This window comes from Oncorhynchus mykiss, chromosome 7 (assembly GCF_057628025.1).
Source record: "Oncorhynchus mykiss isolate SJ-2025 chromosome 7, ASM5762802v1, whole genome shotgun sequence".
Taxonomy (NCBI): Eukaryota; Metazoa; Chordata; class Actinopteri; order Salmoniformes; family Salmonidae; genus Oncorhynchus; species Oncorhynchus mykiss.
Genome location: NC_143028.1, coordinates 27,676,499 through 27,693,063, shown reverse-complemented (window position 1 = coordinate 27,693,063; position 16,565 = coordinate 27,676,499). Strand labels below are relative to the sequence as shown.

Genomic DNA, 16,565 nt, shown 5'->3' with positions numbered 1-16,565 from the left:
AATAATTTAAGAACCAATCGACCAACTACATAAAATACTAACATAATAATTCAGGGTCAGGCCGAATCAAATTTTTATTGGAGTGCTAGCTACAAACATATGCATGTATGTATGTATTATGTGAGATTAGATTGCTGTTGGACATTATGGAAAGACATTTTGGGAAGAGTAATGAGTCTGTACATGCAGCAGATGGCACAGCAAACAGAAACAACAAGCACTGTAAATGTTCAGTCACGGTGGTGGTAGATTATACTGATGTCATAAAACAGCTGGCCATGTAAATGGTTTTGCATACTTCCCTCACAATACATTTTCAAATCAGTTTAAATGATAACATGCAAGATTCATACAAACAATACACATTTTGCCAGAGACTGTATACAAACCAACTGGGGAGAATTTCCATGATTGGAAGACTGTTAACCTACAAGATTGGCATTACATTTCACACATTGAGATAAAGGAAATATTTAATCAATTTCCTCCTTTAGTGACATGAAACCTGTACTTTAACCTTGTTAGCATGCTGTCAACGTATAATGACTTATCCATGAACTAAATGGAATCTTGCACATGCTACATGAATTAACCATTCTGTAACTTGCTCTCAGTCATGGAATCCCATGGTCAAAGCAGCTGATAAATTATGTTAAGAGCACTTGTAAAGAACAGGAAGGTATGCACACAAATTTATGCTCCCAATTAAATGCTTTAAGGGACTTTGTTCTTTACAAGGTTTCTTTATTAGCCCAGCACCTACATTTTTAAGGATGTGCGTATGAACAAACTTTAACTACTGCACAATATATGCATCAATAATAATACTTTGTCAAATACAAAAGGAACCAATTATTCAGGTCTACCAATACAAAATCTAGTCATAAGCCTACACTAAAGTAAGTCAGGAAGTTGTGCGTGTTTCTTGACAGTAGAAATAATTACCACTCATCACAGGAGTGGCATAGTATGCAGCAAACTAAACAAGCTTAGTATTCACAATGCTCTTAGGTATGTTTCCTGAAGGCTTTCTTTAGTGCTGCGTCCATTTGATGCTCTTCAGATCGATTCCTTCTTGCACCATCTCCCACAAGGGGCTGAAGAGAAAAAGTTGGACAACAATGAATACATTAACCTATGAGTGCATTGATAATATTGCAAATTAAAAGGCTATTTATTATAAAGTATTTCATTAGATCATTAACACTATTTTGTACAAAAAATATTACAATCTCTTTCCACCAGTAAATTCCTAGTTAAGTGACATTCAGCATGTACATTTTACAGTGGTTTCCTAGACGCAGATTAGACACAGATTAAGCCTGGACAAAAAAAGCACGTTCAATGGAGATTCTCCATAAATCTTGATTTGTAGTCCAGGACTAGTCTTAATCTGTGTCTGGTAAACCACTATGCATGCTATTCCACTCTTTTTCACTCACCTCATCTCTCTCAGGCGTTTGACCTGCTGAATGCACTTGTCCGCTGTATAGTCCACTTCTGCCTCCGTGCTAAATCGTCCGATTCCAAATCTTCAGGTATTTGGAGTAACAACAAAAACAGACTAGGTAAAACACCAAAATAATACCATTCAGCTGCAACATGTTTTTCTTGACCCTGCTCTTTTGTAATTAGGAATGATAAAAATAAACATTTAAATCTTTCAAATCCCATGACCATCCATTTGATCTTCTTGAGTTGTGTTCCTAACCGTTACTCACCTGATTGAGGAGTGGGCCAGGTCCTCATCTGTTCCAATAGCTCTCAAGACATATGAAGGCTCCAATGAAGCAGAAGTGCAGGCACTGCAGGAAGATGGCATCATCAACGTACAGTATTTATTTGGATCCAACTTAATAGCTGTTAATCCATTTGATATACACTACTGTTCAAAAATTTGGGGTCATTTAGAAATGTTCTTGTTTTTGAAAGCAAGGCAATTTTATAACATAAAATTGATCAGAAATACAGTGTAGACATGATTAATGTTGTAAATTACTATTGTAGCTGGAAACTGCAGATTTATGGAATATCTACATAGGCATACAGAGGCCCATGATCAGCAACCATCACTCCATTGTTCCAATGGCACGTTGTGTTAGCTAATCCAAGTTAATAATTTTAAAAGGCTAATTGATCATTATAGAAAACCTTCTTGCAATTATGTTAGCACAGCTGAAAACTGTTGTGCTTATTAAAGAAGCAATAAAACTGGCCTTCTTAAGACTAGTTGAGTATCTGGAGCATCAGCATTTGTGGGTTTGATTACAAGCGCTGTTCTTGTTGAGAAATTACCAAGAAACTGAAGAGCTCGTACAACGCTGAGGCAAGATAGCGCCGGAGAAGAAGCAGACGTTTTACGGGCCCACAACCGATTGTGTTTTTTGTTTGTTTATTTGCATTGTTTGACTTATTTTTAAAATGATTTTGTACATAATGTTGCTGCTACCGTGTCTTATGACCAAAAATAACTTCTGGACATCAGGACTGTGATTACTCACCACGGATTGGCAGAATCCTTTTTTTCCTTTGAGCAGGCCGACGCGAATGATGTACTGCTTTCTCAGGAACAGGCCCAGATCCCAGTGATTTGCATGAAGAGGAGGCAGAGAAAAAGGGTCCGGATGGAGGGCTGCCTTCTGAGAACCCGTAGGCGATCTAATAAACCCCCACTTCCTTCCATTCTGCTAGCAAACGTGTAATCTTCAGACAATAAACTAGATGACTTACGAGGAAGATTAAACTACCAACGGGACATTAAACTGTAATATCTTATGCTTCACGGAGTCATGGCCGAATGACGAGACTATCAACATACCGCTGGCAGGTTATACTCTGCACCAGCAGGACAGAACAGCGGCGTCTGGTAAAACAAAGGCCAGTGGACTATAAGGAATTCTTGAGCTATTGCTCGCCAGAGATAGAGTATCTCATGATAAACTGTACACCACACATACTTAGAAAGTTTTTGTATTTTTCGTTGCTGTTAACATACCACCACAGTCAGAGGCTGGCACAAAGACAGCATTGAATGAGCTGTATTCCACCATAAGCAAACAGGAAAACGCTCACCCAGAAGAGGTGCTCCTAGTAGCTGTGGACTTTAATGCAGGGAAACTTAAATCCGTTTTACCAAATTTCGATCAGCATGTTAAATGTGCAACCAAGAGAGAAAATATCAACCTCTAACACCTTTACTCCACACACAAAGACGCATACAAAGCTCTCCCTCACCCTCCATTTGGCAAATCTAACTATAATTCTATCCTCCTGATTCCTGCTTACAAGCAAAAATTAAAGCAGGAAGCACCAGTGACTTGGTCAATAAAAGTGGTCAGATGAAGCAGATGCTAAACTACAGGACTGTTTTGCTGGCACAGACTGGAATATGTTCTGGGATTCCTCGAATGGCATTGAGGAGAACACCACATTAGTCTTTAGTCCGACGAACCATCAAACAGGCAAAGTGTCAATACAGGACTAAGATCGAATCGTACTCCATCGGCTTTGACGCTCGTCGGATGTGGCAAGGCTTGTAAACCATTAGACTACAAAAGGGAAGCACAGCCGAGAGCTGGCCAGTGACACGAGCCTACCAGACGAGCTAAACTACAACTATGCTAGCTTCGAGGCAAATAACACTGACACATGCATGAGTACCAGCTCTACCAGAGACTGATCACGCTCTCCTCAGCCGATATGAGTAAGACCTTTAAACAGGTCAACATTCACAAGGCCGCAGGGCCAGACGGTTTACCAGGACGTGTACTGCGAGGATGCGCTAAACAACTGGCAAGTGTCTTCACTGACATTTTCAAACTCTGCCTGTCTAAGTCTGTAATACAAAGGAGTTTTAAGCAGACCACCATAGTAACTGTGCCCAAGAACACTAAAGTAACCTGCCTAAATGACAACAACTGACCCGTACCACTTACGTCTGCAGCCATGAAGTGCTTCGAAAGGCTGGTAATGGCTCACAGCACCATTATCCCAGAAACCCTAGACCCACTCCAATTTGTATCCCAATAGACCCACAGATGATGCAATCTCCATTGCACTCCATACTGCCCTTTCCCACCTGGACAAAAGAAACACCTACGTGAGAATGCTATTCATTGACTACAGCTCAGCGTTCAACACCATAGTGCCCTCAAAGCTCATAAGTTAAGGACCCTGGGACTAAAAACCTCCCTCTGCAACTGGATCCTGGACTTCCTGACGGGCCGCCCCCCAGGTGGTAAGGGTAGGTAACAACACATCCGCAACGCTGATCCTCAACACGGGCACCTCAGGGGTGCGTGTTCAGTCCCCTCCTGTACTCCCTGTTCACTCATGGCTGCACGGCCAGGCCCGACTTCAACACCATCATTAAGTTTGCCGATGACAACACTGTTCAGACAACGACGAAACAACCTATAGGGAGGAGGTTAGAGACCTAGCCGCGTGGTGCCAGACTAACAAATGTCCAAGCACACAAAGACAGCTGTGAAGATGGCATGACAAAACCTATTTCCCCTCAGGAGACTTTAGCATGGGTCCCCAGATCCTCAAAAGGCTCTACAGCTGCACCATCGAGAGCATCCTGACTTGTTGCGTCACTGCCTGGTATGGCAACTACTATGCCTCTGACTGCAAGGCACTACAGAGCGTAGTGCGAAAGGTCCAGTACATTACTGGGGCCAAGCATCCTGCCATCCAGGATCTCCATACCAGGCGGCGTCAGAGTTAGGCCCTAAAAATTGTCAAAGACTCCAGCCACCCTAGTTACATACTGTTCTCTCTGCTACCGCGCGGCAAGCAGCAGCATACCACCCTGCATACCACTGCTGGCTTGCTTCTGAAGCTAAGCAGGGATGGTCCTGGTCAGTCCTTGGATGGGAGACCAGATGTTGCTGGAAGTGGTGTTGGAGGGCCAGTAGGAGGCACTCTTTCCACTGGTCTAAAAAAAAATATCCCAATGCCCCAGGGCAGTGATTGGGGACACTGCCCTGTGTAGGGTGCCGTCTCTCGGATGGGACGTTAAACGGGTGTCCTGACTCTCTGAGGTCATTAAAGATCCCATGGCACTTATCGTAAGAGTAGGGGTGTTAACCCCGGTGTCCTGGCTAAATTCCCAATCTGGCCCTCAAACCATCACGGTCACCTAATAATCCCCAGTTTACAATTGGCTCATTCATCCCCCTCCTCTGTAACTATTCCCCAGGTCGTTGCTGCAAATGAGAACGTGTTCTCAGTCAACTTACCTGGTAAAATAACGGATAAATAAAAAATAAATAAAAGCGGTACCGGAGCACCAAGTCTCGGTCCAAGAAACTTCTAAACCTCTTCTACCCCCAAGCCATATAACTCCTGAACAGCTAATCAAATGGCTACCCAGACCATATGCAATGTCCCCCCCTCCCCCTTACACCACTGCTACTCTTATAGTCACTTTAATAACTCTACCTACATGTACATATTACCTCAACTAACCGGCACATTGTACCGGTACCCCCTGTATATAGTCTCGCTATTGTTATTTTACCGCTGCTCTTTAGTTACTTTTATTCTTAACTGTATTTTTTTTAAACTGCATTGTTGGTTAAGTGCTCATAAGCCCTTAAGTAAGCATTTCACTAAGGTCTGTTGTATTCCGCGCATGTGACTAATAAAATTTAATTTGACTACTCCTTCATAGAACAGCACAAACGGGCTCTAACCAAAACAGGAAGAGTGGGAGGCCCCGGTGCACAAATGAGCAAGAGGACAAGCACATTAGAGTGCCTAGTTTGAGAAACAGACGCCTCACAAGCCCTCAACTTGCAGCTTCATTAATTAGCACCCGCAAAACACCAGTCTCAACATCAGTGAAGAGGCGACTCCAGGATGCTGGCCTTGTAGGCAGAGTTCCTCTGTCCATTGTCTGTTTTTTTTGCCCATCTTAATATTTTATTTTTATTGGCCAGTCTGAGATATGGCTCTCTTTGCAACTCTGCCTAGAATGCCAGCTTTCTGGATTTGCCTCCTCACTGTTGACGTTGAGACTGGTGTTTTGCGGGTACTATTTAAGAGTTGTATGAGATCTTCAGTTTCTTGGCAATTTCTCACATGGAATGGCCTACATTTCTCAGAACAAGAATAGACAGGCGAGTTTTTCAGAAGAAAGTCTTTGTTTCTGGCCATTTTGAGCTGTAATCGAATGCCCTAATGCTGATGCTCCCGATACTGAAGTAGTCTAAAGAAGGCCAGTTTTATTGCTTCTTTAATCAGACAACAGTTTTCAGCTGTGCTAACGTTATTGCAAAAGGGTTTTCTAATGATCAAATAGCTTTTTAAAATGATAAACTTGGATTAGCTAACACAACATGACATTGGAACACAGGAGTGATGGTTGCTGATAATGGTACGCCCATGTAGATATTCCATTAAAATAAAATAAATTAAATCAGCCATTTCCAGCTACAAGTCATTTCCAACATTAACAATGTCTACACTGTATTTCTGATCAATTGTTTTGTTGTTAACTGGACAAAGTGCTTTTCTTTCAAAAACAAGGACATGTGACCTCAAACTTTTGAACGGTAGTGTGTACATACACAGTACCGGTCAAAAGTTTGGACACCTACTCATTATCAAATTTTTACTATTTTCTACATTGTAAAATAATAGTGAAGACATCAAAACAATGAAATAACACATGTAACAACCAAGAAAGTGTTAAATAAATCAAAATATATTTGAGATTCTTTAAAGTAGCCACCCTTTGCATACTCCTGACATTCTCTCAACCAGCTTCATGAGCCAGTCACCTGTAATGCATTTCAATTGACAGGTTTGCCCTGCAAAAAGTTAATTTGTGGAATTTCTTTCATGCATTTGAACCAATCAGTTGTGATATACAGAGGATAGGGCTAGCTGGTAAAAGACCAAGTCCATATTATGGCAAGAACAGCTCAAATAAGCAAAGAGAAACAACAGTCAACAATCACTACTTTAAGACATGAAGGTTAGTCAATACATTTCATTTCAAGAACTTTGAAAGTTATTCAAGTGCAGTTGCAAAAACCATCAAGTGTTATGAAACTGGCTCATGAGGACCACCGCAGTAAAGGAAGACCCAGATTTACCTCTGCTGCAGAGGATAAGTTCATTAAAGTTACCAGCCAAATTGCAGCCAAAATAAATGCTTCAGAGTTCAAGTAACAGACATCACAACATCAACTGTTCAGAGAAGATTGCATGAATCAGGCCTTCATGGTCGAATTGCTGCAAAGAAACCACTAAAAGGACACCAATAAGAAGAAGAGACTTGATGGGGCCAAGAAACATGAGCAATGGGGCGGCAGGTGGTTAGAGCGTTGGACTAGTGACCGGAAGGTTGCAAGTTCAAATCCCAGAGCTGACAAGGTCGTTCTGCCCCGTTCTTCCCCTGAACAGGCAGTTAACCCACTGTTCCTAGGCCGTCATTGAAAATAAGAATTTGTTCTTAACTGACTTGCCTAGTTAAATAAAGGTAAAAAAAAAAAAAAATTAGACTGGTGGAAATCTGTCCTTTGGTCTAAGTCCAAATTTGAGATTTTCTGTTCCAAACGCCATGTCTTTGTGAGATGCAGAGTAGGTGAACGGATTATCTCCGGAAGTGTGGTTCCCACCGTGAAGCACTTTGCTGGTAACTGATTTATTTTTAATTCAAGGAACACAACCTGCAGGGCATTATGCAGCGATACGCCATCCCATCTGGTTTGTGGGCTAGCTGGTAAAAGACCAAGTCCATATTATTATTGTTTTTCCAACAGGAAAAATTACCCAACACACCTCCAGGCTGGGTAAGGGCTATTTTTTACCAAGGAGGAGAGTGATGGAGTGCTGCATCAGATGACCTGGCATCCACAATCAGCCAACCTCAACCCAATTGAGATGGTTTGGGATGAGTTCGACCACAGAGTGAAGAAAAAGCAGTCAGCAAGTGCTCAGCGTATGTGGGACCTCCAAGACTGTTGGAAAAGCATTCCAGGTGAAGCTGGTTGAGAGAAGACCAAGAGTGTGCAAAACTGTCATTGAGGCAAAGGGTGGCTACTTTGAAGCATCTCAAAATATTTGGATGTGTTCAACACTTTTTTGGTTACTTCATGATTTCTTTATGAAGGAGAGAACGGACATACAGGATGTTAGGCCGGCATCACCTGATTTCTTTATGAAGGAGAGAACGGACATACAGGATGTTAGGCCAGCAGCACCTTATTTCTTTATGAAGGAGAGAACGGACATACTGGATGTTAGACCAGCAGCACCTTATTTCTTTATGAAGGAGAGAACAGACATACAATCAGTGCTGTTCATTTGATTTGTTTACATAGTGTTATTTTAATGTCAACACCTGAACATTGGATTTGTTTACATAGTTGTATTGTTCTTACTTGCACATTGCTTTACTTGTGTTTCTTTTATATGCAAATTTGATTGCACTAGGGAAACTTAACTCTCATGACCACATGGTGCCATCTTTAATGTTCATGCACAAAGTGCATAGTGCTGCTAATTTTATTTGTTGTTTATTGGCTTTCAATATAACTTGTTGAAATTATTTCAGTGTGTCACCTGCGTGAACAGTTGATGTTGAGATGTGTCTGTTACTTGAACTCTGAAGCATTTATTTGGGCTGCAATTTCAGAGGCTGGTAACTCTAATGAACCTATCCTCTGCAGGATACATTTTCCAGATTGACTGACCTTCATGTGTTGAAATAATGATGGACTGTCGTTTCTCTTTGCTTATTTGAGCTGTTCTTGCCATAATATGGACTTGGTATTTTACCAAATAGGACTATCCCTATACCATCCCTACCTTGTCACGACACAACTGATTGGCTCAAACGCATTAAGGAAAGGAATTCCACAAATTAACAAGGCCCACCTGTTAATCGAAATGCATTCCGGCTTCCTCATGAAGCTGGTTGAGAAAATGCCAAGAGTGTGCAAAGCTGTCATCAAGGCAAAGGGTGGCTACTTTGAAGAATCTCAAATATATGTAACACTTTTTTGGTGACCCATGTGGGTTATTTAATAGTTTTGATGTCTTCACTATTATTCTACAATGTAGAAAATTGTAAAAATAAAGAAAAACACTGGAATGAGTAGGTGTCCAAACTTTTGATTGGTACTGTATATAAATAAAAACATCTAATAGCTTTTTATTTGCTACTGACCTGCCAGATGATAGAGCGACATCCTTCAGGGCCATCAACAGACTCTCTCCCTCCACGTAGGCAAAGGACAAATTAATGCATCCTGTGTCAGGCAAAGATTCAAGTTAATAATAGAGCATCAACATTTAAGGAATTCTTCACCGATTCATCAACTGACTAAAGTATAATCCACAAACTATTGTGTTTCACTTCATCTGTAGGCATATGCAAAATGCTATTGCTCTAATGTGATTATGATAATGTACAGCACAGTACTTGATTTAACTCATACACAACTCATAAGCAATAAAGTGATTTATTTAACAGATTACCAGCCAATTACATCTAATGATTATTATGAAAAATATGAATTCCACTTCCACCCACTTATATGCCTGTGTCTATTATTCTGTCCACAAATCCCTTGCTCTGCGCTTCACCTGGGTATCTTTGCTCCGGATCACCATTCATCACAACATCAGGGATCTCTGACATGATTTTGCGCACAAGGCGGTTTGCCAACATGGACACCCGGCTGTGATCATACTGGAAAGGAGAGAAGATCAATAAGCAACAAAAATAATAATAATAATAATATGTGAACTTGTTCTTTCACTATAAAGAATTCACAACTACAGTAAACACTCATTTACCCATCAACACAACATGGAGCAAAAAATATATGATGGACCCTTTCATATAAAGCAGTGGGGATTGGTCAGATAAAAGAACATTATCAGTTTGCTGTGCAAGCCTCAACATTCTGACTGTTTTTTTCCGATGTCTTCTGAACTCAAGCTATAAAAAAAAATGAAAACAGTAAAAACAAACAGAAGCAAGCATTGATGAACAACATCCTGTGTAAGTTTGTTTCCGGCAGTAATGAGTTGTCTACCTCTAGCTCCTGCTGGGCTATATCACAGGCTGCTCCCAGTCCCACAGCCAGAGGAGTGGGCACTGTCCCTGAGCGAAGCCCCCTCTCCTGGCCTCCACCATTCTGCAGTGGCTCCATTCGAACCCGGGGCCGGCGCCGCACATACAGTGCCCCGACCCCTGTCAAATCATAAACATACTTCACTTGTAATTATTTGTAGTCACTCAATTGCTCGCACAGTTCTTACATAAACACCAACAATTAAAGGAGTTTAATATGTGGCTACACAAAAGAGTTCACTCAATGTAGTAGTCAGGCTTGTGGTCAATTCCATATCAATTCAGGAAGTAAACCAACATATCAATTACATTTTCTCTGCTTGCTTTTCAGTGATGAAAACAGGAATTTCAGTTTTGTTCCTAAATTAAAATGGAATTGAACTCCAACACTGTGATAGTATCTGATATTCAACAATGTACCTTTAGGACCATATATTTTGTGCCCGCTGATGGACATCAGGTCTACCTTCCAGTCAGATACATTGATGGGGATTTTTCCCACAGCTTGAGCTGCATCAGTGTGGAAGAACACGTTCCTTGACCGGCAGATTCGACCTGGAGAAGTGTGTGTGAAAATAATAGCGGATTAATAAAGATAAAATGAAATGTCTCAATTTCATAGTGGATATACTTCTGAATCTATTTAGGCTAAAAAGGTTACCTATGTCTTCGACAGGCTGCCTCACACCAATCTCATTGTTCACGGTCATCACAGACACCAAACTTGTGTCTTGACGAATTGTTCCCTCCAGTAGCTGTAAAAAAAATACAAAAATAAACATTTTTATATCAGCATGTGAGGTATTCAAGATATACAAACGTATTGAAGAAATACGTTAACAATTGATCTTATTCTTGGTACAAGAGCAGATTGTGGAGTGGATTCATACAATGGGGCTGTATAAAACATAGCACATCTGCCACATTTAGATAAAACAACCAAACAATTGAGCTTGCCTGTAGGTCAACCAAGCCATTAGTCTTCACGGGAAGATAGGTTATGTCAAAGCCCTCTGCTTCCAAGACTCGACAGGAGTCCAGCACACACTTATGCTCCGTCTGAGTGGTGATCACATGCTTCTTCTTAGATTTGTAAAATCGGGCCACACCCTAGGAGGAATACATTGTACAAACAAAAACAAAAACAACCACTCAATTCCTTTTCCTCTTAATTGTTAGCATGTATCCTCATTTACAAATACATTACACAGCAGAACAGTTGATTGACCTTAGCTCATTCTTATGTCTTAATCTTTCCATCAACTGGCAGTTCTTGGCATGTATTGTTCACCCTCCCAAATCCTTGCCGTTAATCTGATTACTAAAGCGGTAAAAGGGAGACTTACTTTGATTGACATATTATTGGATTCAGTGGCACCACTTGTGAACACGATCTCACGAGGATCTGCAGCAATCAGGTCTGCCACTTGCTGTAAGGAGAAATCAAATGAAGATATGTTAGCCTTATCATATAATGACATGATGCAATAGCTACTCAATTAATTGTAAATTAATTACCTTTCTAGCTTTTTCCATTGCACTTTCACTTTCCCAGCCATATGCATGTGTTCTGGAGTGAGGGTTACCATAATAATTAACTTGATAGGGAAGCATTGCATCCAGAACTCTTGGATCCTAGAGTCATGAGATAAAAATATACTGAGTTGAAGATTATGTGCAGGTGGCAGTTCTCAAAGATGGCATTGGATCTTATTAATTCGCTTCAATGCAATGTTTTACAGACTTGACATGCCACCAGTTTGGTATAATTATCGTGGGAGAGGCTATAGGCTGGCAGCTAACGTTAAAGAGCCACATACCATTGGTGTTGTTGCTTGAAAATCCATGTACAGAGGTCGCAACTCATCGTTCTCCAGTTCCCTACTTTTGATCAATTCTGTAACAACACCATAATATTGTGTCATTTGGGTTCAGAAAGCATACACATTTATCTGGGAATTAATTGGAAAACGTCTTATATGCATTCAGGGCAGAAAGACACTGTCACACGGATGTGATGTAACGGCATAAAAGTTGGAGAACTGGTTACGGCCGGGATGCCACGTTCAAAACAACTGAGAAATCGGACAAATACGATCTTCAAGTCGGACAACCTGAGCTCTAAAAAGAGGCCAGAGTTCCCGAGTTGGATGACCGTTGAAATCGATTTTTTTCCCAGTCGCAGCTCGTTTATTTCCAAAGTTCCCAGGTATTTTAAACACGGCATTATCTAACGAACTTGCTGCGTCATCGAATGAGTATCATTAGCTCGTGAGCTAGCTAGATGATAAGTAGCTAATAAAACATTGTGTAAAAAAGCCGCATAAACTAAAATACCTCTCGCAACAGCATTCACTGCATAGTTTACTCGGTGGCTTGGGAACCCTCGCAGGGATCCCAGAAGCTTCGTCGTAACAGTCTTCCTCATCATCTTCACAGTAATGTTTTGCTAACCTTGCTATACAGTTGTAGCTAACCTTCACCAGTGACAAACAGGATTCGCAGCGAGGAAAATAAACTTGCAGATCTCTATGTTTGCCTGTTTTGTGAGACCCGGGTATAACAATGTATTCGATTAACAGGCTGGTTTAATTATTAAGACGCATCAAATCCTTGTCGACACGGTCATCATGTGAGGAACCGTCAAAATGGCAGCGAGGGAGTTCTATTAACCCGAGTCTATGGCCAGCGACAGGAATGGGCAAAAGCGGCGAGGGAGGAGCGCCATTCTCAAATAGAACAGTAATCTGCACCGTTTGGTCATGTTGTAATGAAGGCAGTAGGGTGCATCGTCCAGAAACACAACATCTCTTTTCCATAAACTATATGTTCGTATTTTAATTGGGAAGGTAGATAAAGCCTTTATATGAAAAGCAATCACTTTTGCAGGAGTAAACACAGATTCATGCTCATTACCATACTATGGAACGCCATTTGGGGTTTTGGGTGTCAAAAAAAGATACACATCAAATAATCCTGTTTGACGTTCCAAATAAACTTGTTGACCAATCAGGACCGGAATATGACTGCACGTGACATAATTTAACACGTTCATAACATTTTTACGTAGATATTACACAATCCCTCGTATTTCATAACGATTGTTATGATGCTGGTAAAGTTTTGTCTAACTCACTTGCTGCGCTTGAGCTCAGACACACTTCCCCAAACTCTGGGAGAGTGCTGGGAATAAAATAAAAAAAAAAGGTAGCTAGCTGATGTATGCAAATAATGTTCTTCCCCAAAAACAAAACGACATAATCTGTTTCAGTAGTTATAGTTAACTAGGTAACTATCTAGGTAAGTGTCATAATCTAAAATACCCCTAACATGTTTCAAACAGACCACCATAGTCCCCGTGCCCAAGAAAGCGAAAGGTAACCTGCCTAAATGATTACCGCCCAGTAGCACTGAGGTCGGTAGCCATGAAGTGCTTTGAAAGGCTCGTCATGGCTCACATCAACACCAATATGCCAGAAACCCTAGACAAATTCAATTTTATTTGTCACATGCGCCGAATACAACAGGTGTAGTAGACCTTACAGTGAAGTGCTTACTTACAAACCCTTAACCGACAATGCAGTTTTCAGAAAATACAACAAAAAATAATAAATAGATAAGAAAAACTAATAATTAAAGAGCAGCAGTAAATAACAATAGTGGGGCTATACAGGGGGTACCGGGTACAGGGGCACCGGTGTAATTAGGGTTATTAAAGTGGCTATGCATAGATGATAACAGAGAGCAGCAGCAGCGTGGTGGAGGGAGGGAGGGGGGGGGTGCAAATAGTCTGTCAACCTGCTCCACTACAGCCCTGTCGATGAGAATGGGGGCGTGCTCGGTCCTCCTTTTCCTGTAGTCCACAATCATCTCCTTTGTCTTGATCATGTTGAGGGAGAGGTTGTTGTCCTTGCACCACACGGTCATGTCTCTGACCTCCTCCATATAGGCTGTCTCATCGTTGTCGGTGATCAGCCACTGTTGTGTCATCAGCAAACTTAATGATGGTGTTGGAGTTGTGCCTGGCTGTGCAGTCATCAGTGAACAGGGAGTACAGGAGGGGACTGAGCATACTCCCTGAGGAGCCCCCGTGTTGAGGATCAGCGTGGCGGATGTGTTGTTACCTAGCCTCACCACCTGGTGGCGGCCCTGTCAGGAAGTCTAGCATCCAGTTGCAGAGGGAGGTGTTTAGTCCCAGTGTCCTTACCTTAGTAATGAGCTTTGAGGGCACTATGTTGTTGAACGCTGAGCTGTAGTAAATTAATAGCATTCTCACATGTGTTCCTTTTGTCCAGGTGGACAAGACCCACTCCAATTGGCATAACACCCCAACAGATCCACAGATGACGCAATCTCAATCACACTCCACACTGCCCTTTCCCACCTGGACAAAAGGAACACCTATGTGAGAATGCTGTTCATTGACTACAAGTTCACCCACGACTGCATGGCCAAGCACGACTCCAACACCATCATTAAGTTTGCAGATGACGCAACAGTCATGATCACCGACAATGATGAGACAGCAAGACAAAGGAAATGATCGTGGACTACATGAAAAGCAGGACCGAACACGCACCCATTCACATCGGCGGGGCTGTAGTGGAGCGGGTCGAGAGTTAAGTTCCTTGGTGTCCACATCACCAACAAACTATCATGGTCCAAACAAACCAAGACAGTTGTGAAGAGGGCACAACAACACCTTTTCCCCCTCAGGAGACTGAAAAGATTTGGCACGTGTCCCCAAATCCTCAAAAGGTTATACAGCTGCAACATCGAGAGCATCCTGGTAGGTTGCAACACCGCCTGGTATGGCAACTGCTTGGCATCTGACCATAAGGCACTACAGAGGGTAGTGCGTACAGCCCAGTACATCACTGGGGCCAAGCTTCCTGCCATCCAGGACCTCTATACCAGGTGGTGTCAGAGGAAGGCCCTAAACATTGTTAAAGACCCCCACCCCCTTTTTTTTACACTGCTGCTACTCGCTGTTTATTATCTATGCATATTCACTTTACCCCTACCTAGATGTACAAATTACATCGACTAACCTGTACCCCCGCATATTGACTCGGTACTGGTACCCCCTGTATATAGCCTTGTTATTGTTATTTTATTGTTCCTTTTTTTAATGTATTTACTTTAGTTTATTTAGTAAATATTTTCTTAACTCTGATTCTTGAACTGTATTGGGCTTGTAAGTAAGCATATCACGGTAAGGTTTGATTTGATTTGATTCCATAAATGGTAAACATTTGCGTCACATTCAAAGGGGTACTTTTACTTTGAAGGCAAGCCGCCAATTCCACTATTGTGGTTAACCCTTATTGTTGCTACCTGTACAACACATAACCCGGTAGGGTCAAGCCTCACTGAAGCTGACTGCTTATAACGTTAGCTTGGGTTAAAGGGTTTAGTAGCTGGCTAGGTAGTTATTTTTATAAACTGAAGTTCAATTTCCATAGGAGATGGAAGTGGCTACCTAGCTAATACTTACGTGGATTCCTAAATCATTGCTATGAACATTGAAAATGACTGCAGTTTCTTGTCATTGTTTTCAGGCTGCTTGCATTGGTGCTAGCTAGGATGGTACCACGCATAAACTAGCTACCCCAGAAGTTTCTAATAACATCTGTATAAACTATATTTGTAAATTTTTTAAAATCCTGCTCTTATTTCAAATGCGCACACAGACGTTTTCCCATTCGATCGAACAAATAATGCCTTATTACCAACACGATATTGTAAACATATCATGCATGACCTGTGTGTGTGTGCACTTTTCTTTCTACATCTTTGACAGTGCTACTGATCATAGTGGTGGCGCTTGGCTTGCACGTGCAAATTCAGCACACACGACATTCTATAATAGAATTGTGTTATTTGACTTGTCAAATGAAAAGCTTATTTAACGGGTCAAATGGTGTTTCTTTTGCACGCAAAGACCCAAACGGCGTTCCATACCTTTTTTATATTTTTTATTATTAAATACATTTTTACTCATATTTACATTTACTACATATTTACATTGCTACATCAAACATGTCTAACAAAACAGGCATTAACAACAAAATACTAAAATATACAAAATATGTTAGTTTTTTAAATTAACAATTCTAGTGCAATTGTATTCACTCTGAAAAAATCTCATTGTGTTTTTCTTGTTGTTATTCACTTGGGATAATGTCTTAAGATAATTCAATTCAATAAAAAATTAGTAATTTTGGTATAGAATTGTGGAATATTTGTTTGTGTATAAAGTATTTGGCAACAAGAGTAAAAAAAAATCACAATTTAATTTGACCTTTATTTAACTAGGCAAGTCAGTTAAGAACAAATTCTTATTTTCAATGACGGCCTAGGAACAGTAAGTTAACTGCCTTGTTCAGGGGCAGAAAGACAGATTTTTTTTACCTTGTCAGCTCTGGGATTCTATCTTGCAACCTTTTTGTTACTAGTCCAATGCTCT

General features: G+C 41.1%; 1 protein-coding gene and 1 long non-coding RNA gene across 2 annotated transcripts; one reads left to right on the top strand and one right to left on the bottom strand.

Moving 5' to 3' along the window:
- Positions 1–56: 56 nt before the first annotated feature.
- nfs1 (NFS1 cysteine desulfurase) lies at positions 57–13,107 on the bottom strand. The gene is made up of 13 exons (XM_021609082.3): positions 12,434–13,107; positions 11,917–11,993; positions 11,615–11,731; positions 11,443–11,526; positions 11,054–11,206; positions 10,758–10,851; positions 10,517–10,651; positions 10,059–10,216; positions 9,604–9,709; positions 9,185–9,266; positions 1,722–1,805; positions 1,443–1,532; positions 57–1,097 (listed from the first exon to the last, which is right to left on the bottom strand). The coding sequence occupies exons 1-13, from the start codon at positions 12,525–12,527 to the stop codon at positions 1,034–1,036; spliced, it is 1,338 nt and encodes a 445-aa protein (XP_021464757.1). The 5' UTR covers positions 12,528–13,107; the 3' UTR covers positions 57–1,033.
- LOC149982502 (uncharacterized) lies at positions 12,100–16,323 on the top strand. The gene is made up of 2 exons (XR_016497189.1): positions 12,100–12,305; positions 14,392–16,323. It is a non-coding gene; the product is annotated as an uncharacterized LOC149982502 (long non-coding RNA).
- Positions 16,324–16,565: the final 242 nt, after the last annotated feature.